Below are 27,036 nucleotides of genomic sequence, written 5' to 3' on the forward strand. Positions count from 1 at the left end.
GATCAAATGGCATTAGAAATTTTAGAAGAAAGATACGAGAGTGTTGTTAAGGCTTATGATGAAGTTGAACTAGCTAATGAACAGTATTGCAATTTATTAGATGAGAACTGTGATGCTCAATTGATAGAGGAGGCTAACGTTTATATCAAAGCATTAGAAGATAGAAAGTGTGCAGCTCATGTGATATTTGTGAAAGTTAAAGACGAAATGCAGGTGAAAAAAGTTTTAAAAGTAAAACCGATTGATGTGCCCAGGTTTCACGGAGATGTGAGAGATTATAGCAATTTCAAGAGTGATTTTTTTAGACTAATGCAATCAAATTATGGGAAAGATCCCTTTGTGCTAAGACAGTGTCTCTCAGGAGAGGCCTTGGATACAGTTCGTGGTGCAGATCATGACTTCGATAAAATTTTTGAGCGATTAGATGAAACTTTTGGGAACAGCAGAACCATTATTGATGTAGTAGTAGAGGACATAAGGTCAATTAAACCTATTTCCGAAGGGGATAGTGAGAGTTTCATTAGGATGGTTGATAAGATTGAGCAATGCTATCTTTACTTAGACCAAATGAGTTTGGCTTCAGAATTAAATACTGCTAACATGACTAGCCAGATAGAAAAACTATTACCACCTACTCAGAAGCGTGAATGGGTTAAGTTAGCAGAGTGTGTAGGTAATCGTGACCTATTTGGAAAGTTGTTGGAATACCTTTTGAGTGAAAAGAAATCAATGAAATATCTTAATGCTAATATTAGAAGCAATAATAATATAAAGGCTAAAGTGAATTATACCTGCACTTATGAAGATCAGCGTAGTACAAAGCAAGGAAGAGTCAGATGTAATGGAAAGGATAGCAGGACTTGAAAATGCTATTACAAATATCACTGACCTTTTCACTAAAATTACAGAAGAAAATGCTGAACGGAACAGGAATAAGATCAGTGACAACACAAGGCTGCATAGGTGCTGGTATCATGGCTCAGATGGACATGATATCTTAGACTGTACAACTTTCCAGAACTTGAGTATCAATGACAGAATGGAGAGTGTAAAGAAGAAAGGTATTTGCTTTAATTGCCTTAAAGGTGTTCACATAGCAAGAAAATGTCTAAAGAAGTCCAGATGTAATACTGTAGATGTTAACAATGAAACTTGTGGGAAACTTCATCATACTATTATACATGAGGGATTCATAACAGGAAATTCCTTTGTAAGTCTGAAAAGAAACAGTGTTTTATTTATGGTTAACAAGATCAAGTGTGGTAATCAGGAGTTACAAACTTTATTTGACTCTGGAGCTGATATAACAATGATCAGAAATGATGTGGCTAAGGCATTGGGACTGAAAGGAAAATGTGTCAGATTAGCTGTGACTAAATTGGGCGACAAAACTGTGACATACAGTAGTAAAGAGTATGATCTAGTTTTAACCGACAAGGATGGGAATGATGTCAATGTTACTGCTTATGGAATCGATGACATTACATCTCAAGTCGGTAAGGTAGATTTATCAAAAGTGAAACATTTATTCAAGGGTGTTAATGTATGTGCATTAGATAGACCTTATGGGAAAATAGATCTCCTAATTGGTTCTGATTATTGCTCTTTAATTCCAACAGTTAAGGAAACTGTGGCTGAAAATTTACAGCTCAGAGAATCACAGTTTGGAATGTGTGTGTATGGCAGTCATCCCGACATTGTTACCTTATCAGTGTTTAGGAGTAATCCAGGCATTAGCATTAATCATGTTTCCAGTACAATATCCGACTATGATATATCTGTAGAACCCGTAATTGATATTACAGCACAGATAAATGATTTCTTCACCATTGAACACTTAGGAACTGATTGTAATCCCAGATGTGGTAGTTGTCGTTGTGGGAAATGTGCAACAGGCAATGGCAATTATAGTATAAAAGAGGAAAAGGAGCTGGCTCTTATTGAAAGTGGGTTGATGTATTACCCGGATAGAAAAGAATGGTCTGCTAAATTTCCATGGACTAAGGATCCCAAACTGTTGCAAAATAATGTATCTGTAGCTGTTGCTAGACTGAAAGGCACAGAGAAAAGATTGATGAAACTGGGTTCAGACTATGCTCAAGCTTATAATGACCAGATACTTGACATGACAAAGCGCAATGTAATTCGGAAGTTATCCGATGAAGAGGTTAAAAACTATGTTGGTCCTGTCACATACATTCAACATCATGAAGTGTTAAAACCAGGATCTGTATCAACCCCATTGAGAATTGTTTTTGATTCATCGGCAAAGTATATGGGCCAGTCTCTAAATAGTTTTTGGGCAAAGGGCCCTAATATTTTGAACTCAATGTTTGGTATATTACTAAGATTTCGTGAAAAGGCTATAGGCATAGTCGGTGACATAAGCAAAATGTATAATTGCATTAAGCTTCCAGAATTAGAACAACATGTACATAGATTTGTTTGGAGAAATTTGCAAAGTAATCGCAAACCTGATCACTATGTAATGACATGCATGGGTTTCGGGGATAGGCCCTCAGGAATTATTGCAATGTTAGCTCTCAGACATACTGCAGAATTGTCGGTAAAAGACTTCCCAGAAGCATCACGTGTGATAATGACTAATTCCTATGTAGATGACATAATCCATTCTGTTGAGAGTAAAGCTGAGGCATTTAGCCTAATTAGAGATATTGAAAATGTACTCTCTAAAGGCAGTTTTAAAATTAAACGATGGACCATTACTGGAGATAATGAGCATTCTGACTTTGAAGTGTCCCAGAATAGTAATGAAAGAATACTTGGCCTTAACTGGCAATGCAATAAGGATGTGTTTTATTTTAAAACTAAGTTAAATTTCTCTCCAAAATATAAGGGTGTAAGAACAGAACCAGACTTAAACAAGTTGAATTTAATTGAAAATATACCTTCAGTTTTAACAAAAAGGGTTGTCGTCAGTCAGATGTGTTCTGTTTACGACCCACTGGGGTTTTTGCTTCCATTCACACTAAAAGCAAAGATTTTGCTACGAGACACTGTGAAATGTGACTTTAAATTAGGATGGGACGATCCCTTGCCTTCCTATTTAAAAGAACAGTGGGTGTCATATTTTTGTGAGTTATTTGGCACTGAAACTCTGTTTTTCAATATTAAACTTAGCCGGTGATTATATATTCTGCAGCTCTGCTGCCCGACAGAAAAACCTACGGTCAAAATACGCCAGCGATCGCTATGCAGGTAGGGGGTGTACATCAACAGCGCCATCTGTCGAGCAGGTACTCAAGTACTCCATGTAAACACAGAATCAATTTTCTCTCTGTCGTGCCACCGGCAAGACCTACTAAATTCGCTGTTGCTTACTGGATTGGTTTTCACAGATTTTGGTGAAGTACACATTTCTAGTTATTAGCTTTCGCTTTGCAGAGGTTATCTTCAATACATCCTTGCTTTCTTTTATTGATTTTGGATTATTTGTTGACGACTTTGGATAGATTTTGAATTCCCCTTTGACTAATTCAAGATGGCTGACCCTTCTCAAGTCCCTAAATACAGAAAGTGTAGTGCTAGGGACTGTTCAAGGCGTCTTCCGAAGGCCTCTATCGATCCTCACACCGTTTGTTCCAATTGTCGGGATAAAGCCTGTCAATTGGAAGATCGATGTGAGGAATGCGTTGGGCTTTCGGAATTCGATTTTCTCGAATTCCTGAAATATTCACGTAGGCTAGAGAGAGATAGAGTCAGGAGAAGTTCATCTCGCTCCGTTGATATTTCCTCTCCTCATGCCCCACAACCTTTTCCTTCCCCTGTAGTGGTTGCTCCTGATCCCCCTTCTAGCACTCAACAACCTTCGATGGCAGATATGATGCGTGCCATCCAGGCTCTGGGTGAGAGAGTCGAGTCATTGGCGAGTGACCGTAACCAACTCATGGCAGACGTCAAGGAGTTGAAGGGTAAGAGTGCAGTGGGTAGTGACAAAGTGAGTGCCAGTGTTGTGGAAAGTGTTGTGGATAGTGTTGCGCTTGAGGGTTCGTCTGTTCGTGCCTGTCGTCCTCCTAGTCCGGGACCTCTTGCAAGCTCCCAAGCCCAGGGGAGAAGCAATGTCGTACGACCAAAGGGTTCGAGAGGTTTTAATCAGCGAACAGACGTTCCCTCCGTGGTTTCGGACGTATCTATCCAAGATCGTCCCACCCACAAGAAGACGAGAGAGCCCATTTATTCCTCGTCTGCGGAAGATGTTTCTCGGAAGAAACAATGGACCAAGGTCTCACGGCCTCTTAAACGCAAGTCGGTCCCTTCCGCGCAAGTCCAACGGCCCAGTTGTAGCCACTGGGTCAGTTCGGACTCGCTACAGTCTTCCGATGACTGCACACCTCCTAAGAGAGGCAAAGCGGTACCGCAGCAGGCAGTAACACCGTCTGTTGCCGCACCTGCTACTGTAGACCCTAAGTGGTCTTTGCTGCAGACCATGCAGACTCAGTTGACGTCTTTAATGCAGGACTTTCGTGCGGAGAAGGTTGACGCTACACCAACCGCTAGCCTACAACCACCTACGGTTGTGCGTCCAGTGGACGCTGAGGCTACCTTCTCCCGCACTCCAGCTGTGAGAGTCCCGCCACCCATGCGCTGCCAGCCGCATGTTGACGTTCAGCGACGCACGGAACCCTCCGTTGACGTCCGCGAGTTACAACAACAACCTAAGTTGTTTTGTTTTGACGCTGTGCGTCAACTTCCGCAACCCAGTGTGGTTACCACTACTCGCCCACAGCAGTCTAAGCAGTCAGGAGTAGACGCTTTGCGCCCCCGCGCTGCTATGGTAGTTGCCAGCTCACAGACTGGGCAACAGTTCCATGACGTTGCGTCCGGTGCAGTCACGCATGCACCCGTGCTGCCGGACTCAGTTGACCAGCCAACTCCTACTCCTTTGCCGCTTCCTCCTCAGTATTCAGATGATGGACTCTCTGATGATGACGACGCTGCACACATTGACGACCTGCATACGGACTTCGACGAACCCAAGACCACGCCTCCCTCCTTGGACTTTAGAAAAGTTCTTGCACTGTTCAGGGAGATGTATCCTGATCAGTTTGTTTCTGCGGCCCCTCGCTCACCTCCATCTGAGTTCGCTTTAGGCACGCAGTCATCCGCGCCTGCCTTTACGAAGCTCGTCCTCGCCCGCTCGTCTAAGAGAGCTTTAAGAGTGTTGGGTGAATGGTTGCAGTCCAAAAAGCACCTTGGGAAGACAGCATTCACTTTTCCCCCTGCGAAACTCTCTTCCAGATCGAGCGTCTGGTATGCCACGGGAGAAGTTCTCGGCTTGGGAGTTCCTGCCTCTGCCCAGGGCGACTTCTCAAGCCTAGTAGACTCTCCCCGCAGGCTAGCCATGAGACGCTCCAAGATTTGTTGGACTCCTTCAGACTTAGACCATCTGATGAAAGGAGTGTTCAGATCCTTCGAGGTTTTTAACTTTTTGGACTGGTGTTTGGGAGCGTTGAGCAGGAAGATCTCCCCTTCTGACAAGGATACTTCCATGCTCATTATGTCCTGCATGGACAAGGCCATACGGGACGGTTCCAGTGAACTTGCGGCTTCGTTCGTTTCCGGGGTCCTCAAGAAACGGGAAAACCTTTGCTCCTTCTTGTCAGCCGGAGTAACACAGTGTCAGAGATCGGAACTTATGTTTGCTCCTCTCTCAAAGTGCCTTTTCCCAGAAGAGTTGATCAAGGAGATTGCTGCCTCCTTGATTAACAAAGACACGCATGACCTGGTTGCGTCATCTGCTCGCAAAGCCACCCCTTTGCCTACCGTGTCTAGACCCAGGATGGACACTCCAGCGTCCAGGTTCATTCCGCCCTTTCGTGGCAGAGCCTCCAGCAGAGGAGGTGCTCGTGCTGAAGGGAGACGCGGGATTAAGAAGAAAGGTACCAAGTCCTTTAAGGGCAGAGTCTGACTGCCACATTCTTCAGACAGCAGTGGGAGCCAGACTCAAGAACTTCTGGCAGTCTTGGGAGAAAAGGGGCGCAGATGCACAATCTGTGAAGTTGCTCAGAGAGGGGTACAAGATCCCGTTTATACGCAAACCCCCTCTAGCAACGTCGCCCATCGACCTCTCTCCCAGGTACAGAGAGGAGGACAAGAGACTAGCTTTGAAGCAAGAGGTGTCCCTCTTACTAGAAAAGGGAGCGGTAGTCAAAGTCCGGGACCATCAATCCCCGGGCTTCTACAACCGTCTCTTCTTAGTGGTAAAGAAGACAGGAGGGTGGAGGCCGGTGCTAGACGTCAGTGCTCTGAATGTCTTTGTCACAAAGCAGACGTTCGCCATGGAGACGACAAAGTCTGTTCTAGCAGCGGTCAGGAAGGAAGACTGGATGGTCTCTTTAGACCTAAGGGACGCTTACTTTCACGTCCCCATCCACCCAGATTCCCAACCTTATCTAAGGTTTGTTTACGGGAAGGTTGTCTACCAATTTCAAGCCCTGTGCTTTGGCCTAAGCACGGCTCCTCTTGTCTTTACGAAACTGATGAGGAATATTGCCAAATTCCTGCATTTAGCGGACATCAGAGCCTCCCTCTATTTGGACGACTGGCTTCTAAGAGCTGCTTCAAGTCGTCGCTGTCTGGAGAATCTAAACTGGACTCTAGATCTGACCAAGGAATTGGGTCTCCTGGTCAATATAGAAAAGTCCCAACTGGTCCCATCCCAAACTATAGTGTACTTAGGGATGGAGATTCACAGTCAAGCTTTTCGGGCTTTTCCGTCGGCCCCCAGAACAAGTCAAGCCCAAGGATGCATCCAGAACATGCTAAAGAAGAACCGATGTTCAGTCAGGCAGTGGATGAGTCTGATAGGGACGCTTTCATCACTGGAACAGTTCATCGCGTTAGGGAGACTGCACCTCCGTCCCCTTCAATTTCACTTAGCTGTGCACTGGAAAAAGGACAAGACGCTAGAAGCGGTCTCAATCCCCATTTCCGAGAAGATGAAGTCATCACTGACTTGGTGGAAGGACAACATCCACCTCAGAGAGGGTCTGCCCCTGGCTGTTCAGACCCCCAACCACGTTCTCTTCTCGGACGCATCGGACACGGGCTGGGGTGCGACATTAGACGGTCGGGAATGCTCGGGATCTTGGAACTCGAATCAAAGAACGTTACATATCAACTGCAAGGAGCTACTGGCAGTTCACCTGGCCTTGAAAAGCTTCAAGTCCCTCCTTCTAGGCAAGGTGGTGGAGGTGAACTCAGACAACACCACGGCCTTGGCGTACATCTCCAAACAAGGAGGGACCCATTCTATGACGTTGTACGAGATCGCAAGGGACCTAATCACTTGGTCAAGAGATCTAAACCTTTCTCTAGTAACGAGGTTCATTCAAGGCGACATGAATGTCATGGCGGACTGCCTCAGTCGGAAGGGTCAAATCATCCCAACAGAATGGACCCTACACAAGGATGTGTGCAAGAGACTATGGGCCACATGGGGCCAACCTACCATAGATCTCTTTGCAACCTCGATGACCAAGAGGCTCCCAAATTATTGCTTGCCAATCCCGGACCCAGCAGCAGTTCATATAGATGCCTTTCTACTGGATTGGTCCCATCTAGACCTTTATGCATTCCCCCCGTTCAAGATTGTCAACAAGGTACTGCAGAAGTTCGCCTCTCACGAAGGGACAAGGTTGACGTTAGTTGCTCCCCTCTGGCCCGCGAGAGAATGGTTCACCGAGGTACTTCAATGGCTGGTGGACGTTCCCAGAACTCTTCCTCTAAGAGTGGACCTTCTACGTCAGCCACACGTAAAGAAGGTACTGTACACCCAAGCCTCCACGCTCTTCGTCTGACTGCCTTCAGACTATCGAAAGACTCTCGAGAGCTAGAGGCTTTTCGAAGGAGGCAGCCAGGGCGATTGCTAGAGCAAGGAGGACATCCACTCTTAGAGTCTACCAGTCGAAGTGGGAAGTATTCCGAAGCTGGTGCAAGTCGGTATCAGTATCCTCAACCAGTACCTCTGTAACCCAAATAGCTGACTTCCTATTATACCTGAGGAAGGAAAGATCTCTTTCAGCTCCCACAATCAAAGGTTACAGAAGCATGTTGGCAACAGTCTTCCGTCACAGAGGCTTAGATCTTTCCAACAACAAAGATCTACAGGACCTCCTTAAGTCTTTTGAGACCTCGATGGAGCGTCGTTTGGCTACACCAGGTTGGAATTTAGACGTGGTACTAAGATTCCTTATGTCAGAAAGGTTCGAGCCACTACAATCAGCCTCCTTTAAAGATCTCACTTTTAAAAAACTTTTCCTCGTCTGCTTAGCAACAGCTAAAAGAGTCAGTGAGATACATGCCTTCAGCAGGAACATCGGATTTTCATCTGGAACGGCTACATGTTCTTTACAGCTTGGTTTTCTAGCCAAAAACGAACTACCTTCTCGTCCTTGGCCGAAATCGTTCGATATTCCAAGCCTTTCTAATTTGGTTGGAAATGAACTAGAAAGAGTCTTATGCCCTGTTAGAGCTCTTAAGTTCTATTTAAGACGAACTAAACCTTTACGAGGACAGTCAGAAGCTTTATGGTGTGCTATTAAGAAACCTTCTTTACCTATGTCAAAGAATGCAGTTTCCTATTATATCAGACTGTTGATACGAGAGGCTCATTCCCATCTGAATGAGGAAGACCATGCTTTGCTGAAGTTAAGGACACATGAAGTTAGAGCTGTCGCAACTTCAGTGGCCTTTAAACAAAATAGATCTCTGCAGAGTATAATGGACGCAACCTATTGGAGAAGCAAGTCAGTGTTCGCGTCTTTTTATCTTAAAGATGTCCAGTCTCTTTACGAGAACTGCTACACCCTGGGACCATTCGTAGCAGCGAGTGCAGTAGTGGGTGAGGGCTCAACCACTACATTCCCCTAATTCCATAACCTTTTTTAATCTTTCTCTTGAAATGTTTTTTATTGTTGTTTTTGGGTTGTCCGGAAGGCTAAGAAGCCTTTCGCATCCTGGTTGATTTGGCGGGTGGTCAAATTCTTTTCTTGAGAAGCGCCTAGATTAGAGGTTTTGATGAGGTCCTTTAGTATGGGTGGCAACCCTTGATACTTCAGCTCCTAGGAGTCGCTCAGCATCCTAAGAGGATCGCGAGGCTCAGTAAGGAAGACGTACTTAAAAAGGCAGAGTAATTGTTCAAGTCGACTTCCTTACCAGGTACTTATTTATTTTATGTTTGTTATTTTGAATAACTGCTAAAATGAAACACAAAATACTTAGCTCATAATAATGTAACACGTAATGCTGGTCTCTACCCACCCCCCTGGGTGTGAATCAGCTTATATAATCACCGGCTAAGTTTAATATTGAAAAATGTTATTTTTATTAATAAAATAAATGTTTGAATATACTTACCCGGTGATTATATATTAAAGGACCCTCCCTTCCTCCCCAATAGAGACCCAGTGGACCGAGGAGAAAATTGGTTCTGTGTTTACATGGAGTACTTGAGTACCTGCTCGACAGATGGCGCTGTTGATGTACACCCCCTACCTGCATAGCGATCGCTGGCGTATTTTGACCGTAGGTTTTTCTGTCGGGCAGCAGAGCTGCAGAATATATAATCACCGGGTAAGTATTTTCAAAAATTTATTTTATTAATAAAAATAACATATTTTGAAAGGATTGTTAAGCCAACCTCAGCCAAAGGATTGCCTTTACTTGTTATTTTCAGTGATAGTTCAACAAATGCTTATGGTGCTGTTGCATATGCTAGGTGGGAGTTAGAGTCTGGTGCATTTGAGAGCAGGCTCATTGTGGCAAAGAGTAGGATAGCCCCTAGTAGACAGTTATCTATTCCAAGGCTTGATTTGTTTGGAGCTGTTATAGCGTGCAGGATGCGTAAAGCCATTGAAGATGAAATGACATATAAATTTAGTTCGGTAATGCACATAACTGATTCCTCCATTGTTAGAGCACAAATCCAAAAGGAATCTTATGGCTTTGGAACTTTTGTAGCCACTAGAATAGCAGAAGTTCAATCAAAAAGTGACCCAAATGAATGGTGGTGGATTGCTTCTGGATTAAATCCTGCTGATCTATTGACCAGACCCCAGGACCCTTTAAATGTTGCAGTTGTCTATTCATGGAAATATGGTCCAGAGTTCATGGCCCTTCCTTTAGAAGTGTGGCCTATCAGTCAATCGGTGAATTGTGAGTTACCTGATAGAATTCATGTTAATCTTGCACAATACTCTGTTCATGAAGAAACCATAATTGATGCGTCGAAATTCAACAACTATAATATGTTAATTGCAGTCACTGCTAGGATATTTAACATTGTTAAGGTGAAATCTTTTAAGGGTGTTCTAAAGAAACTTGAACCTAGATCACTTAAGGAAGCTGAGAGGTTTTGGATTATGCAAGCACAAAAAAGTCTTCCTGAGAACTGGGAAAAATGTTTTCAAAGATTAGGACCATTTCAAGCTGAAGATGGTACAATTATGGTAGGACAAAGAATGGAAAGATGGTTGAAACATAATTGGAACCAAGATAGCTTCATTCTGTTACCTGGTAAGCATCCATTTACAGTCTTGTACATTAGTTATTTACACAGGTTGGATCATGCTGGAGTTGATGTTACACTATGTAAGCTTCAGTCTAAATTTTGGGTTCCTTCAGCACGTAAAATCATAAGATCGATAAAGAGAGGTTGTATTCTTTGCAGGAAACTGGATGCCAAAGTTGAAGGTCAAAGAATGGGTCAGATTTCTGATGAAAGAATGAGTTCTTGTCCAGCATTCTATCACACTGCTGTGGATATTTTTGGACATTTTCAAATCAAAGATAATGTAAAGAAAAGGACAACTGGTAAAGCTTATGGTGTTATATTCAATTGTATTGTTACACGTGCCGTGTATATTGATGTTGTAGATGGATATGATACTTATAGTTTTTTAAAGTGTTTCAGAAGATTTACAGCGGTTCATGGCTATCCTGATACTGTACACTCTGACTTAGGCTCACAATTGGTATCAGCAAGTAAAGAACTTAAGAGTGATAACAACTGGAACATACACGAGATCACTGAATTTGGAGCAAAGGAAGGCTTGAAATGGAAATTTAATCGGTCTGCAGATGCTGCATGGCAGAATGGGGTAAGTGAGGCCTTAATTAAGTCCGTAAAAAAGTCTGTCAATGCTCATAGGAACTACCATCTTGACATTTAGTGATTTGCAGACAACATTTTTTGAAATAGCAAACTTAATGAATGAAAGGCCTATTGGAATAAAACCTGGTATGGATGTAGAATTAGGAACATATTTGTGTCCGAACGATTTACTTTTGGGTAGAGCAAGTAATAAAGTACCATCTGGTTCATGGTCTACATCAGGTGACACCAAGAAAAGGTTGAACTTTATACAAAATGTTGTCGACACCTTTTGGCGTAAGTGGCAGAGAGATTATTTCCCTACACTCATTGTAAGGCAAAAATGGCACACACATAAAAGAAATGTACAACCTGGTGATATTGTTCTGATTAAAGACACAAATGTTGTGCGAGGAAAATGGAAAATGGGGCAGGTTGTAGATACAGAAACAGGCAAAGACAATAAGGTGAGAGATGTAAGCATTAGATACAAAATACAAAGACCAGGAAAATATAAGGGACAAAGTGACACAGTTATCAAGAGATCGGTTCACAAGTTGGTGGTATTGCTACCCGTTGAAGAACAATAAAGGAGGCGGGAGTGTATTATTAGTTAAACACTAATAATTATTTTTAAGTATTTTAGTAATGTTCAAGTTTTGTGAAGTTTGCGCATGCTCACTGACGACAGTGTAAAATTGTGACGGTGGGCAGTGGTACTGTCGACTGTCGACGTGGCCAGTGACTGGCAGGTGGAGGTTGTGCACGTAACCAACTGTTCGTGCGTAGTTGCTGAGGAGTGCAGCTGTGCACTCATGCAAGCAAATGGTGTTGATATGTAGCTTGTGTTCTTTAAGGTATGCTATTGTTTGTGTAATGAGATTTGTAAATTATGGATATGTTTCGGTTGAATAGTCTTATCGGCATTTTGACATTGTTCCTCTACTATATTGTAGTAATGTTGTATTTTAGGATGTGTTAATGTAAGAGCTGATAGAAGAAATTAGCCGATATTTAATGCACGAGAAATCTGCTGGGTATCAGAGAGGAGGCATTGTTGTAAGTGACTTTTTGCAGTTAATTGTTACTTATCTTTTAACTTGTTGGTAACAGTGATTGTGTGATGACATTATTGTTATGATAATTATTAGTGAGAAATTATATATGTTTGTTCATATGGTGATAAGGATTAATGTTTCTGCTAAGGTGATACGTAAAAAAAAAAAAAATGGGTATGTTATTCTGACTTTTATAATGTTACAGGTCGAAATTAAACGTTTTACGACAAGCTGAGTTTTTATCTGGTACCTGAGCATACAATGGGGTAGCCTGATTTAGCTCTTCCTCTCCACCATTCCATGCAACGGACCTTCCGCGGTTTTTCCCTCGAGAAACTCTCCGCCGGGCAGGTGACATTTTCATCTTCGGGAATCTTGAACTAGGAGGAAGCCGCGAAGGGTGCCAGGCAGGCCACCTCGTGGCTGATCGTCGCGCTTGAGTCTCTGGCCATCCGGTCGCGACCCGAGGTTTTATACAAGGAAGCTCCGGGAAGGTTATGGAACTTTCCTCCTCTCGGACACATGCACCTTTCGTTTCCCAACACCAAGTGTCGAACTTGGGGACAAACTCGATGTTGAAGCATTGAGATGCAGTGACCGAGAGGTTTTCTCTCGTAGGTCCCTACCGTGGATATCGGCAACCCAGACTCTCTTCCATCCTTGGAAGGGGCTTGTTTCAGCCCAAGGACAAGGAACGAGCAACTGAGAGGTGGGGAGAATCGTATCACGATTCGCTCCTCCAAGGCGCTTATATCCAGTCCCTACAAGCCTCCAGCGCCTCAACTTCTACAGCCTCATTCAGCCTAGGACATCAGAACCGGCACGGGCAGCTAGACAAGGTGTCTATGCAGCCTCCCCCCTCCTGTCGGGGACGAAGGGCGAGGAGCCCTCCTGGGAAGGCAATAATCCTAGAGGGGGCGGCCTAGGCCTCAAACGCTAGGATTGGCAACCCCTACCTGCGTCCCCCAGTGGAGGGGAATGCTTGGATTTGCGCCTTCAAGTGGCAGCAACTCGGGGCCGATTCCTGAACGATCTCCATGATCAGCCAGGGGTTTCATGTCCCGTTTCGTAGCATCTCTTCCTCCCCTGTCAGCGAATCCGGTGTCGCTGGGCCCCTATGCCATTGGATCGGCAAAGGGGCTAGCCCCTCGGGCAGAGGGCGAGACCATGCTCTAGAAGGATGCTCTCCAAGGTTGTCGGCGACTCCCCCCCAAGGTTCTTCAAACGACTCTTTCTTGTAAGAAGCGCCTGAAGGCTGGCGACCCGCCATCGTCCTCTTAGCCCTGAACAAGTTTGTCGTACAAACGTCGGTCAGTATGATACAACAGTTTCGATCAGACTTGTAGGGAAACCACAAGACTTCACGTGCATACTGGATCCGAGAGACAGGTACTTCCAGATCCCAATCCATCCGTCTTTACAGGAAGTACTTGGAATTCAGCCTAGGCAACAGATATACCAGTTCAAGGTGCGGTGCTTCGATCTTTCCACAGCTCCGCAGGCATTCACCAGGAAGTTCATCCCGAACCCTCATGTCCACACAGGAGCGGCATCCACCTCCTTCGCTTTCTGGATGACTGGCTACCCGGGCAGTTTCGGTATCGACCCTTCTTCGACCCCGAGACAAGCCTCTGGGACTTTGCCAAGATCTAAGGATCATGGTAAATCTCGAGAAATTTCCTATTTCCATCGCAACAACTGGTATATCTAGGCTTAATTTTAGTCTCCAATCTCCGTTAAGCCTTCCCTTCAGATGACAGGATAGCAAGGCGGAGGAGAGTAGGAGAACCTTTCCTCAGGCGAGGAGAGTCTCCAGCCCTTTTCTGGTTACGCCTCCTAGGTCACCTTCCTCCTTGACCCCTCTAGTCCCAAACACTCGCCTCGGAATGAGTCTCCTGCTTTGGCAACTCAAGTCCCGGTGGAATCAGAACTACGATTCCCCAGACATTCTGGTCTTATGGGACCTGCCAAACGAGGGATCCTGCAGTGGTGGCGGACCTACGAAGCCTTTGCTAGAGAGTGGATCTTCTCGTCCCTCCTCCGCATTTGATGCTGTCCTCGGACGCGTCAAAGAAAGGGGGGGGGGCACGTTCTGAACCAAAGGATCTCAAGCCTATGACCTTGTGGACCTGTTTGCGACGACCTTGAATTTCAAGCTGTCGCTGTACTTCTCCCCAGCCCCGGACCCCAAGGCACCCTGCCGAGATGTCTTCCCACATCGGTGGGACAACATCAACGTCTACGCCTTGCTGGGTCTGTGGGTAAGGGGGGCTCAACAAGACCAGACTATCGGTCAACCTGTCGATGACTCTGATAGTTCCGCTACGGCATCATGCAGAGTGGTTTCCGAACCTTCTGCATCCCTTGATGGAACTCCCGAGAGAGTTTTCCCCACGACAAGAGCTATAGCAACCACACCACTACATCTACCACAAGCCGTAGCTCCGCTTCGGCTCCATGCCTGGAGTCCATCCAGCATCTCCTCACTGAGAGAGGCGTTCCGCGACAGGTCGCGGAGCGGATGTCTTGACACCTGCGAAGTCATCCCCAGGGGTCCACCAGGCGAGGTATAGAGTCTTCTGTGGTTGGTGTCGTGGGAGAGGTATGTCTCCCCTCGATGCCACTATTCCAGTGTTAGCGGTGTTATTGTCCATCTGCGGGAGGAATTGCGCCTTTTTGCTCTAGGCAGTAAAGCCTATCGCTCAGCCTCAAGCCTGGCCTCCAGGCTTTAAGGTTAGACAATTCCTCCTCGCTGGATCTTTCTTCGCTCATACAAAGCTACGAACTTACCTGCACCCAGTCGGAAGTGAGACCTCCTCCATGGTACATGGCTCGGGTTCTTAGGGATCTTAAGGCTTCTCCCTGTGAACCATTACGCTAGTCATCTGACAGGCACCTGACTTAGAAGACGGTGCTCCGGCTCGCTCTGGCTTCGGCCAAGCGTATCAGCGTACTTCGTGGTCTCTCGTACGACTTCGCCCATTCAAGAAGATAGGGAGAGGTAACGTTCGGGTTCGTCCCTGAGTCGGTTTTTAGACTCAAGATCTTGGAGTCCCAAACCTTCGGTTCGACTCCTTCAGGATTTCGAGTCTCCGTTCTGTAACAGATGACCCAGGCCTTCTCCTACTATGCCCTGCAAGGAGTCAGAGGTGTTACCTTAAAGAACAGCTGCAGTTCGTCCTCATGTGCAGCCCTGTTTGGGAGCACAGGAAGGACAAAGAGGAGGGTCACCAAGAATACCTTTGCAGCCTGGATTCTAGGACCATCCATCTCGCCCTGAATCCAGACCCTCTTCCGTCATGTAGCCTTAGAGCACACGATGTCAGAGGCATCGCAACTTCTCTAAGAAGACTACTCTGTGACGCAGATGCTACAAACTGGAGTCTGGAAGCGTCGGACGACCTTCACAGCTCACTACCTGCAGGACGTGACCCACAGGAGCCTCGAAACGTTTTTCTATCGGCCTGTGGTGGCTACACAACAGCTGGTCTAACCTCAGGCTCCTTAATGGACAGGTAGCAGAAGGTTGGGGGCATTGTTACCCGGTGTCAGACTGCATGATTGAAAGAGGTATGTCTGGCCCTTACTTCTTTCTTCATCCTCCCCTCTCTTGGGGAAAGCAGCATCCTAGGTTCTCTGCATAGCTGACCTCAAACCTCTGCAGGTAAACCATGCTTCCTTGTGTTCCTAGTATTAAAATGATACTGTCGCGTCCCCCATACCCTGACGAGGTGGTATTGGGAAAGTCCTAGTCCAAAATTCCATCTAAAGGTCTTCAGGTCGACTGCCTAGGACAAGTCACGCTTCTTCCCTCCACACACAAGCTTATGTAGGCCGCACACTCCTTGCGGAGCAAGGAACTTGCGAGGTGCAGGGACTCTTTTTCACGAAGTGCTGCTCACTCGGATTCTGAGTCCCCGGGTAAAGCCAAAGCCAGTATGGCTGGGGACTTTCCACCCTTCCTAAGGGGTAAGTCACCCTATGTAAATAGCGTGGTTTGTATTTCGGTTACGGAACAAATGACAAATTCGGAGATAATTTGTATATTTCCTAACCATACAAACCTTAGCTATTTACACATATTTGCCTGCCAGCCCTGTCCCCCAAGTCAAGTCCTACCTCTAAGCGAAGTGAATCAGTTCACCAGTGTGTGAGGGGGGAGGGGTAGCTAGCTACCCCTCCCCTACCCCTGCTAACTAGCGCAGGGGTAGTTAACCCTCGTTAAAAATCTAATGGCTCGCCATTTCAGCTACGCCGAAAGTAATACCCTATGTAAATAGCTAAGGTTTGTATGGTTAGGAAAAATACAAATTATCTCCGAATTTGTCATATTGACCAGATATATATATAATCCTGTATTTATATGGTTGTAGGCCCAGAATTAATCTCAAAATCCTATCATTTCCTGATTTCAGAATTTCCATGTAGGTAAGGGGCTTATGGTCTGTTTCAATGAAAAACTCTTTCCCATACAAATAGTAGTGGAATTTTCGTACAGCCCAGAAGATAGCCAAACACTCTCTCTCAATGGTAGAATACCGTTGTTCCCTTGGGAGAAGCTTCCGGCTAGCATACGCCACTGGATAGACTGTTTCTTCATCATACTGAAGGAGCACAGCTCCAAGACCAACTGAAGAGGCATCTGTCCTTAGAACAAAAGGTTTATTTATCTCTGGAATATGAAGAATAGGAGCATCAATGAAGTATTTCTTAATAATCTCAAATATGTTTTCTTCCTCACTATTCCATTGTAGAGGCTCTTTCACTTCCATTTTAAGCTTTGCTGTTAATGATGACGTTAAGCTAGACAAATTTGGGATGAACTGTCGATAAAAATTAACAGAACCTAAAAAGCTTCTTAATAACTTCTTAGTTTTTGGAATTTGAATTTGTTGCAAAGATAAAATTTTATCATTCAGGGGTCTGATTATATTATTACCTACTTCAAAACCCAAATATTTAACTTTCTCATAACAAAAATGACATTTTGATGGACCATGATCTCTCAATCTTCGAAGTACCTCACTCAAGGTTTCCAAATGTTCCTGGAAAGTATTAGACATCACAAATATGTTATCAAAATAGATAGAGATATTATTCATTCCCTGAAAGATTTTCTTCATCAATCTAATGTAGGTGGCACATGCAGTATCCAGTCCAAAGGGTAGCCTCTTATATTGCATTAAACCACGGTAAGTAGGGAAAGCCGTTAGAGGTCTTGCATTAGGGTCCAACATAACCTGATGATAGGCTTTTGTGATATCCAATTCTGTAATAAAAGACATATTACGAAATTTAAATAAATCTTCATCAATTGAGGGCATAGGTTCAGAATCGAACTTTGTTACTGAATTGAGTGCACGTAAATCTAGTGCTAACCTGAATGTGTTGTCAGGTTTCTTTATCATGACAATAGGATTACAATAATCAGACTTACTTTCTTCAATTATCCCAAGTTTCAGTAATTTATCTACTTCTTTTACATACTTCCTCCTTAAGATGTGCTGGTACTGGGTACATTTTCTTTCGAATAGGCTCTGTTGACGTTAATTCAATCTTGTGGATTATGGTAGAAGTACAACCTGGTATCTCCGAGAGGACTTCTGTAAAATTATCCTGTACCTCTTCTAGGTTCCCTTTTTGTTCTGGAGTTAAATTTGGACAGATATCTAATTCAGAAGTTATTTCTTCTTCAACACAAGGCAAGGGATCTTCAATGTCTTCACTCAAAACTATTACATGAGAGGTTACACAGCAATAATCTGAAATTGAACTATTCAGATTTTCATCAGCCACTGATAACACATTCTGTGACCTGTAAAAATATGCCTTCAGAAAGTTAACATGAAATGTTTTTGGCTTACCTTTCACATCGATTATGTAATTAACACTATTGAGTTTCTGCAGAACTTTAAATGGTCCTTGCCATTCAACTAACACCTTATTGTGTTCTGTTGGCAGTAATAGTAACACCTCATCTTTGACTTTAAACTGCCTACGAGTACTTTTCTTGTCAAAGTACGTACTGTAGATTTCCATTGAAGTCTTTATATTTTCCCGGGCTATTTTTCAAGTTTCCTCTAGCCTGTTTCTAAGATCAAAAAGAAAAGAATAAACATTTTGGGTATTATTAGAAAGGCCAGTATTAGTCCATATCTCATTCAATATTAGTAGTGGTCCCCTTACTTGGTATCCATAAAGGAGTTCAAATGGGGAAAAACCAAGAGTGTCAGAAGGAATCTCCCTCATAGCAAACAGGGCACAAGGTAAATATCTATGCCATTCTCTAGGTTGCAAATGACACAATTCCTTCAATATAGATTTGAGAACAGAGTGTTGTCTTTCACAACGACCATTGCCAGCTGGATGATACGGATTAGTAAACAATGGTTTTACTCCCAACATTTGGTACACATGTTCCATAAGTTCTGATGTGAACTGCTTTCCTCTATCAGATATTATTTTCTTTGGTATTCCTAACCTAAAAAATATTTGCATAAGAGCATCTGCAACATCAACAGTGGTTATGGTCTTCATAGGAATTGCTTCAGGAAATCCTGTAGCATAATCAATCATTGTTAAAATAAACCTGTGACCTTCAGATGTGCTTGGATTCAGTGGACCCACTATGTCCATTCCTACTCTGCTAAAAGGAATGGAAACTACTGGCATTTTTACCATGGAGACCCTTTTATGTCTACCTTAACTTGCGTTCCTCTGACAGTTATCGCAAGATCTACAATATGCATACACATCTGTACACATTCCTGGCCAGAAATATAGTTCTCTGATTTTTTTTAGGGTTTTGCGATGACTAAAGTGTCCTGCCACAAGTAAATCATGAGCCAATTTAAGAACAACCTTTCTAAGTTTAAGAGGAATAACTAAATAAAATTTATTTGCAATTCTTGAATTGCTTGCATTTATAATTTCCTTATACAAAACTTCACTTTTGAGTTTTTTGTTATGGTGTTGGCTTGACAGTCTTTCCTGATCGATTCCAGGGTGGAACATTCATTTTGCAATTTTATAAAGTCAATAGGAGTAGTCTCAAGGGCTTCTACATCAGGAAAAACTAATGGGTGAACAACTTTCCTTGAAGCTGAACGAGTTATTATATTGACGTGTTCAATAGCTTTACCCTTTTCTGTAGGCAGATGGTTTCTTCGAGGTTCCTCATCAATGGAGTTCCAAGGGGGGCAGTCTCCATCTTCAGGAAAAAGAGCACCTTCAATGTTACCTAAAAGTACTGTACAAAACTTAATTGGGGCAATGATAGCATTAACCTTTCCAGTAAACCATTTTCATACAATATAAACTGGTAACACTGGAAAAACATTTTTCCTTCATAAATAATCAATTAATGATGATTTTGGCAATTCCCTCTCATTCCAGTTAGGAAACAGGTGTTTGGATATAATACACGTAGAACAGCCAGTATCACGTAAAACGGTAGAAACACGAGAACCATTAACCACACCATGAGTAAATGGAGCTCTAGAGTGAATTTCTTTAGAAGCATAGCGACCAACCTTATTTGATCCTGCTTTGTTCGATGAAGTGCCAGGAGTAGAAGCCATTGCAGCTTTACCTTTAGGACAGGATCGTGCAATGTGTCCAGCTTCACCACAAACATAGCAAAGTGGTGTTGGCCTTTGGGTGACAACTGAAGATGGTTTAGGATTCAGACTTTTCTTTTGGGTCTGCTTATCCCCAGGATAATATCTATGTGCACCTGCAAATCTGTCTGCTGCTTCGGCAACATCTTTAGCTTTCCATAATTCCTGCTCTTTAATAAAAAGTCTGATGTCATGTGGTAAGACAGTGAGAAATTGATCAACAACAATAAATTCTCTTAAATTTTCAAAAGAATTATCAACATCACTTGAATGAAACCAATAATCAAAGTGTCTAAAGAGTTGAGTCATAAATTGAGAAAAATTAATCTTAGAGCTCATCTTAGCAAATCTGAATTCTTTACGATACTGTTCAGGGGTCCTCTTAAAAGCCCTTAAAACAGCAGCTTTTAAACTTACATAATCTGCAATTTCTTCTTCAGAAAGGGTAGAATAAATATTTAAAGCAGTGCCCGAAAACAATAACGCCAAAATGGGTAGCCCACTCACTAACAGGCCACTCACATAAGAAAGCAACACTTTCAAATCTTATTATGTAAGCAGTTATGTCCTCATCTTCATTATAAGGAAGAAGTCTTTGTGGCTTAATACCACTTACCTTAGGAGCAGTACTTTCCTGAATACCATCATCAATTCTTTGTTTATCAAGAGCTAGCTTTGCTTCCTCAAGCGCTAATCTTCTTTCTTCTAAACTTCTATCCATTTCATATTTCTTAAGTTCTCATTCTTTGTTTCTTTCTTCTCGTTCTTTAGCCCTTTCTTCTCGTTATTGTCTCTCCTTTTCTTTTTTTTCTTCTCGTTCTTGTCTCTCTTGTTCTTTTTTTTCATCTCGTTCTTGTCTTTCTTGTTCGTTTTTTCTTTCTCTTTGTAATCCTGCTTCATATTTTTTTGTTGCCCATTCATCAAGTCCATTTCCTTCCAAACCAATTCTTCTCCCTTGCTCGATCCAATAGGAAAACTGTAATTCAGACATTGTATGAAACTAGAGCAAACAGTTACATTTAAACTAGTGTGTTGCCAAGGACAGTAACAAGTCGTGATTTTATGGTGGAACCTAAATAGAAAATATAATAAAGAAGGCTCGATTAGACCATAAAATATACTTCCAGTCCACACACTAACAGTCAAAATACTAAAGAGCTTTCAACTACTTAGAACTCACTTTTCTTGAATGCTAACATGCATTAAGAAACAAGGGTCAGCATTTGCTGGACTCCTTAACTAGGGTAACTCGTGGAATTTACTATGGCTCCAACACTATCATGCTTGGCGTAATTCCTGTCCCACTCCTTTACCCTTAAAGTCACTTAAAGATTTGTTCACAGAGGCTGTACTGTATTGAGCATGCGCAACAAACTCTTACTCACCCCGCAAAATATACATGTGATTATGTCTAAGTGAATTTTACCTTGATTCCCACAACATATGCAGTATTATCCTGGCAAGGTCGCCAATATGTAAGGGATATTTCTATATATCCTTATCAGATTCTTTTAATGATGTTTATAGCATGATAATACCTCAATATTGTGAAAATACTAGGGCGAAAATCAAATAGAGATAAGTTTACCAATATTATATTTATCAATAATATTTAAAGTTACATACAACTAGGGTTCCATACAAATAAGATATAAATTACAAAAAATTATGAATGCCGATTAAATACAAAACAATATAAATATAATTATTAAATTACCAGGAACAACAAATTCAAACATGAATGAAGAACCCAACTATGAAATTACAGTTATGAAACAACCTCATTATTACTAGTTGCCCAATACTCTGAAGCAAATCAGTCAAATAATTCACGTCACAATAATATATAATAAAAGTTATGATAACAAGCACCAAATAGTATAATAATAGCCAAAATATAACTATACAAGATGCAAAATCAAAACAGAAAAACAAACATTAATATTAGTCACATTTATCACTGAATATTTGTCTCTCAAGAAATTAAACAGAGAAAAGCGATGTATACTACGATTCTCCTGTAGTACCAAGGAACATCCACTAAGTCTTTCTCTTGCACATTTCCATTGGAAGTTAGGGTTAGGAAAAGCAGACTTTTCCTTCACTTTTTGACTTTCTCTTAAAATGTAACAATTTCTTCCAAGAACAAAACGGGACTTCGTGACGGGTTAGGGACACACCCGCAGCTGTCCTCTGAAGCTTGAGAGAGTAGCACAGAAAGTGCTAGATTGAACAAAAGAGAGGTCCAAAGAAAACTATCTAGGGACTCTCAAACAGCTAGTTACTTTAAAAAAAAAAAAGTAAACAGGAATTTACATTTAAATACCGTAACTTTTCCTTTACAGTCTTTTTACCAAGATCCAGGGGATCAAGGTAAACCTGTGGAAGTCTTCCCTACTTCCCTCCCAGAAGACTGGTGTATCTGGGAATGATTTTAGACACCAATCTCCGCAAACTTTCTCAAAACGAGAAGAACTCCCATCCCAGAGTGACTTGAGTCTGACTGGAATCAAGCCCTCTATCCCCCAGACATTCTGACCCCCATGAGACCAGAAGTTTGGACGAACCTCGAGGGATGGCAGTCAGTCGAGAATCTACAGAGCGGTATAACCTTCTCATCCTTCCACACCCCTCAGACTTGATGCTGTGCGTAGAACATATCAAAAGAAGAGAGGAGGGACCATAATGCTACACCACACAACCTCAACCCTCTGGACAGAGTCAGAAAGTACCTTCACTTAAATCTCTTAAGAGATGAAGGCCAACTTTCCGGTCCTTCAGCAGCCTCATCGGTTACTAACAGACCACTCAGTGATGTGATGGGCGACAATACCACACACCACATACATCCTCACATCGGCAAGCAAGAAGGAACTTGCTCTTAGCCTCTTCCCATCTAACAGTATAAACACTAATATGGGCCAAAGTCCGTTCGGTGCCACTATCAGCCCGCTTCATTCCAGACTAGAGGAATGTGCTCGCCGACAATCTGTGCACAGCATCTCAGATAAGGCATACCGAATGGTCTTTGGATCGCCTTGTAGCTAACAAAGTCCCAACTTTACGGGGTCCTCCAACTAGGGATCTGTTCGCAACGCTCCTGAACCTCAGGCTGCCGTTGCTCCCCAGCCCTAGACCCCAAGGCTTTCTGGCAAAAAAAAGAAAAGAAAAAAACAGGCCAACAACGGTGGGTACAACAATGACATTTACGTCTCGTCCCTGTTTTGTCTGGAGAAGGGCACTCAAGAAGGCTAGAACATCGGTCAGCCTCTCAAGGACTCTCTTAGCTCCGCTATGGCATTACGCAGAACGGTTTCCAAACCTTTTGCAGCTCGTGATAGTCTCTCCAAGAGAACCCTCTCCACATCACAGACAACCCACTTCGACACCTACCACAAGCTATAGATTTGCTATGATTGTACGCCTGGAGACTACCCAGTACCTCTTTTGCGAAAAGGTTGTCTAGATATCTGAGGAATTCCTCAGCATCAGTCTACTAGGCAGTATAACATCTTGTGTGGTTGATGTCATATGAAAGTGTCTCTCTCCACTCAATACCTCTATTCCAGCAATAGCGGAATCCTCGAGTATATACAAGAGGAAAAGACCCCCTATTCACTTTCGACAGGTAAAGATGATCACTCAACCTTGATCCTTCACCTTCAAACTGAAAGGAAGGGACATCCTCTCATCGATAGACCTTTCCTAACTCATACGGACTTACAACTTGCCTTTCTCCAGTCGGAATTGAGACCTTCCTCTCGGAACATGGTTCAAATTCTCTGATCTCTAAAGAGACTTCCTTATGTTCCACTTCACCAGGCAACAAATTTTTCACCTGATTTAAGAAGACAATGTTCCTACACACACTGACAGCAACCATACGAGTCAAGGAACTTCATGGTCTCTCTTTCCACATGGCCCATTAATGAGAAGGGCAAAAGGCAATGTTCAGTTTCGTCCCTGAGTATGTCGCCAGACACAGTCTCCAGAGGTGACGGATCCTACACAAGTCTCCACTCGGTAACGGACGATCCAGATCATCCGTTACTATACCCAGGGTGAGGTATGAGACTCTACATCAAGAAAACGGCAACAGCCGACCCTGGTCCCTTCCCTTGTCATCAGCACTGGGAGAGACTAGAGGAGGATCACCAAAACATCATCTTAACATGACGACTCACGATGTCAGTGGCATAGCTATGCTCCTGGTCCTTCTTAGCAGATTACTCTGTGACGCAGGTTTTACAAGAAAGGATGTGAATGCTCTTGGTGACTTTCACAACCTTTCTCCTGCAAGAAGTGACCCACAGGAAATCGATACGATCTCTATTGGTCCGGTAGTGGCTGCACAACAGCTGGTTGTATACCTCAAGCTCCTTATTGGACAAGTAGCAGAAGGTTGAGGGCACTGTTACCCGGTTTTAGTCTGCGTGAATGAAAAGATTTGACTGGCTCTTATTCTTTTCTTCAACCTACTACCTTGTGGGGAAAGCAGCATCCTGGGTTCTCTGCATAAGCTGACCTCAAACCACTGCAGGTAAACCATTCTCCCTTGTGTACCTAGTATTAAGCTAATACTGTTGCGTCCCCATACCCTGGCGTGGTAGTATTGGGAAAGTCTTGGTTACATCAGGTTTTTCCTACAATATACTCGGAATAACTTTAGCTAGACAGTCACACTTCTGCATATCTCAACACACAGCTTGCTTAGGCCGCGGACTCAGATAAGGAGCCCCCGGGTAAAGCCAAAAGTCAGATTGGCAGGGACATCCACCCTTCCTAATGGGTGAGTCACCCCTAATAAATAGCGTGGTTTGTATTCCAGTTACGGAACTAGTGACAGATTCATAGATAATTTGTATTTTTCAATATTAAACTTACCCGATAATCATGTAGCTGTCAACTCCGTTGCCCGACAGAATTCTATGGAGGGATACGCCAGCTATCACAATACTAGAAGGGGGTGTACTTACCAGCGCCACCTGTGGCCAGGTACTCAAGTACTTCTTGTTGACACCTCCTCAATTATTCCTCTGTCGTGCTTCCGGCAAGACGTTCTGGGATACGCTTATGATCTTCGAGTTTGTTCACGGCTAATTGGTGAAGTATTCTCTCAGATTTCGGCTGTCGCATTACTGGAAACCTTCTTATATTAGCTAGATAGCTTTTATATAGTCCTGATTAACGGTTAACGATCTTTTGCTTGATTTTGGAAACCCCTTTGGCTAACTCTTTGGATTCAAGATGTCTGACATTTCGCAAGCCCCCTCCCATAGACGATGTAGGTCTTGCAATAGGCGTATTCCGAAGGCCTCGGTAGATCCTCACACCGCTTGTTCTGATTGTAGGGACAGGCCCTGTCAGTTAGAAAATCGATGTGAGGAATGCGCCGGACTTTCGGAACTGGAATTTGTCCGTCTTTTAAAATATTCATCTAAGTTAGAGAGAGGTAGAGTTAGGAGGAGTTCTTCTCACTCTTCACTGTTTTCCTCACCTCATGATCCCCTACCTTTTCCTACCCCTGTAGTGGCTACCCCCGAACCTACTGTTTGCCCTCCGCCTGATATGTCTGTTGTTTTGCGTGCTATTCAGGCCTTAGGCGATAAAGTAGAGTCAGTGGTAAGTGACCATAAGTCTCTGATGGCCGAAGTCAAGGAACTTAAGGTCAAGAGTGCAGTGGGTGGAGTTAGTGCCAGTGCTGTGACGAGTGCTAGTGTCAGTGCAGTGCCAAGTGCTAGTGTCAGTGCCAGTGTGGTGCGTGAGGATACTTCTGTGCGAGCCAGTCGTCCTCCCAGTCCGGGACCTCTTGCAAGCTCCCAAGCCCAGGGGAGAAGCAATGTCGAAGGGCATAAGGGTTCGGCAGGCCTTGTTAGGCGCACAGAAGTATCCTCGGTGGTTGCGGGCGTGTCTTCCAAAGACCGTCACTCCCACCCGCAGACGATTGAGCCCGTCTTTTTCTCGTCCGCTGATCATCTGTCAGGGAAGAAACGTTGGTCTCAGGTCTCGAGACCACTTAAACGCAGAGTCCAGTCCGCGAGTGCTCAGCCAGGTTGCAGTCATTGGCTCAGCTCTGACTCGCCGCAGTCATCTGTCGACTGCACTCCGCCCAAGAGGAGTAAGGTTCTGCCACAACAGAGCTCGACTGTTAAGGCTTTACCTCAGCCTACTGTAGTTTCTGCCGACCCTAAGTGGACTCTACTACAGTCCATGCAAGCACAGCTTTCGGACTTGATGCGTGAGTGTCGGGCTGAGAGTGTTGCACCTCCGCCTCCGCCTACACTCCCTCCGCCTGCGCTCGCTCCGCCTGCGCTCGCTCCGCCTGCGCTCGCTCCGCCTGCGCTTGCTCCGCCTGATCGCAGTACCACCTGCCAGGCGTACGATGTTGAGCCACGGTCTGAGTTTGCTGTTCCCAGTGGTGTTCAGCCTCCGCCTTCTTTAAGGCAACCTTTGCTATGGGATCAGGAGGATTATACCTCTCTTCCTCCGCCTCCCTTTGCTGCTCCACCAGTGGTGCAACTATTGGCTGAGGTACAACAACCTCTCCCGTCCATGAGTCAGTCTCCTCAGCTCTCGCTGCAGCGAGCTCAACCATCCACAAGGCAAGCTCCACTACACCTTGGCCTTGCGCCTCAGGAGCCTCAGCTTGCGAGACATTTACCTTGTTCTGCGCAGCCTCAACCTCATCACGCTCCGCTCACACCACAGGAACAGGAACTTGCTACTCCGCTTCCACCAACCGCTCAGCAAGCGCAATCCTTGGGTTCAACCACTCATGCTAGGAGTCAGCCTCCTCCACCCATGCGCCTTCCTTCTGCTTCGTCTGTTATTCAGCCTTTGCAGTCTGAGCCTCAGGTTCTCCCTCAACAGTTACTTGAAGAGGAAACCACTACTATTGTTCCTACTCGTTCTGACTCTGCTGTTCAGCATTCTTGTCCGATATCTTCGCTACACTCTGGTGATGAGGCGTCTGATGATGAGGAGGCACACCTGGATCCCTCGTCAGACGTGGATGAATCCAAGCCTTCTCCACAGTCTATTGACTTTCGTAAGGTCTTGGTTCTGCTTAGGGAGGTTTACCCAGACCACTTTGTCTCTGCTATTCCCCGCTCTCCGCCATCTGAGTTTTCGCTGGGCATACAACAAGCTAAGTCCTCCTATACTAAGCTAGTCCTAGCAAGGTCCTCTAAGAGAGCATTAAGGATCTTAGGGGAGTGGCTGCAGTCTAAGCAACACCTTGGCAAAA

The 27,036-nt window shown here is 44.0% G+C and overlaps 1 protein-coding gene across 1 annotated transcript in view; it reads left to right on the forward strand.

Moving 5' to 3' along the window:
- Nucleotides 1-1,039: 1,039 nt before the first annotated feature.
- LOC137658902 (uncharacterized) overlaps nt 1,040-27,036 on the forward strand; it is a 32,174-nt gene continuing 6,177 nt past the window's right edge. The window contains exons 1-3 of the mRNA XM_068394023.1: nt 1,040-2,431; nt 2,858-3,078; nt 9,647-11,120. Coding sequence (XP_068250124.1) covers nt 1,040-2,431; nt 2,858-3,078; nt 9,647-11,120 — 3,087 coding nt within the window. The remainder of the gene's footprint in view (nt 2,432-2,857; nt 3,079-9,646; nt 11,121-27,036) is intronic.

This window comes from Palaemon carinicauda, chromosome 19 (assembly GCF_036898095.1).
Source record: "Palaemon carinicauda isolate YSFRI2023 chromosome 19, ASM3689809v2, whole genome shotgun sequence".
Lineage (NCBI taxonomy): Eukaryota > Metazoa > Arthropoda > Malacostraca > Decapoda > Palaemonidae > Palaemon > Palaemon carinicauda.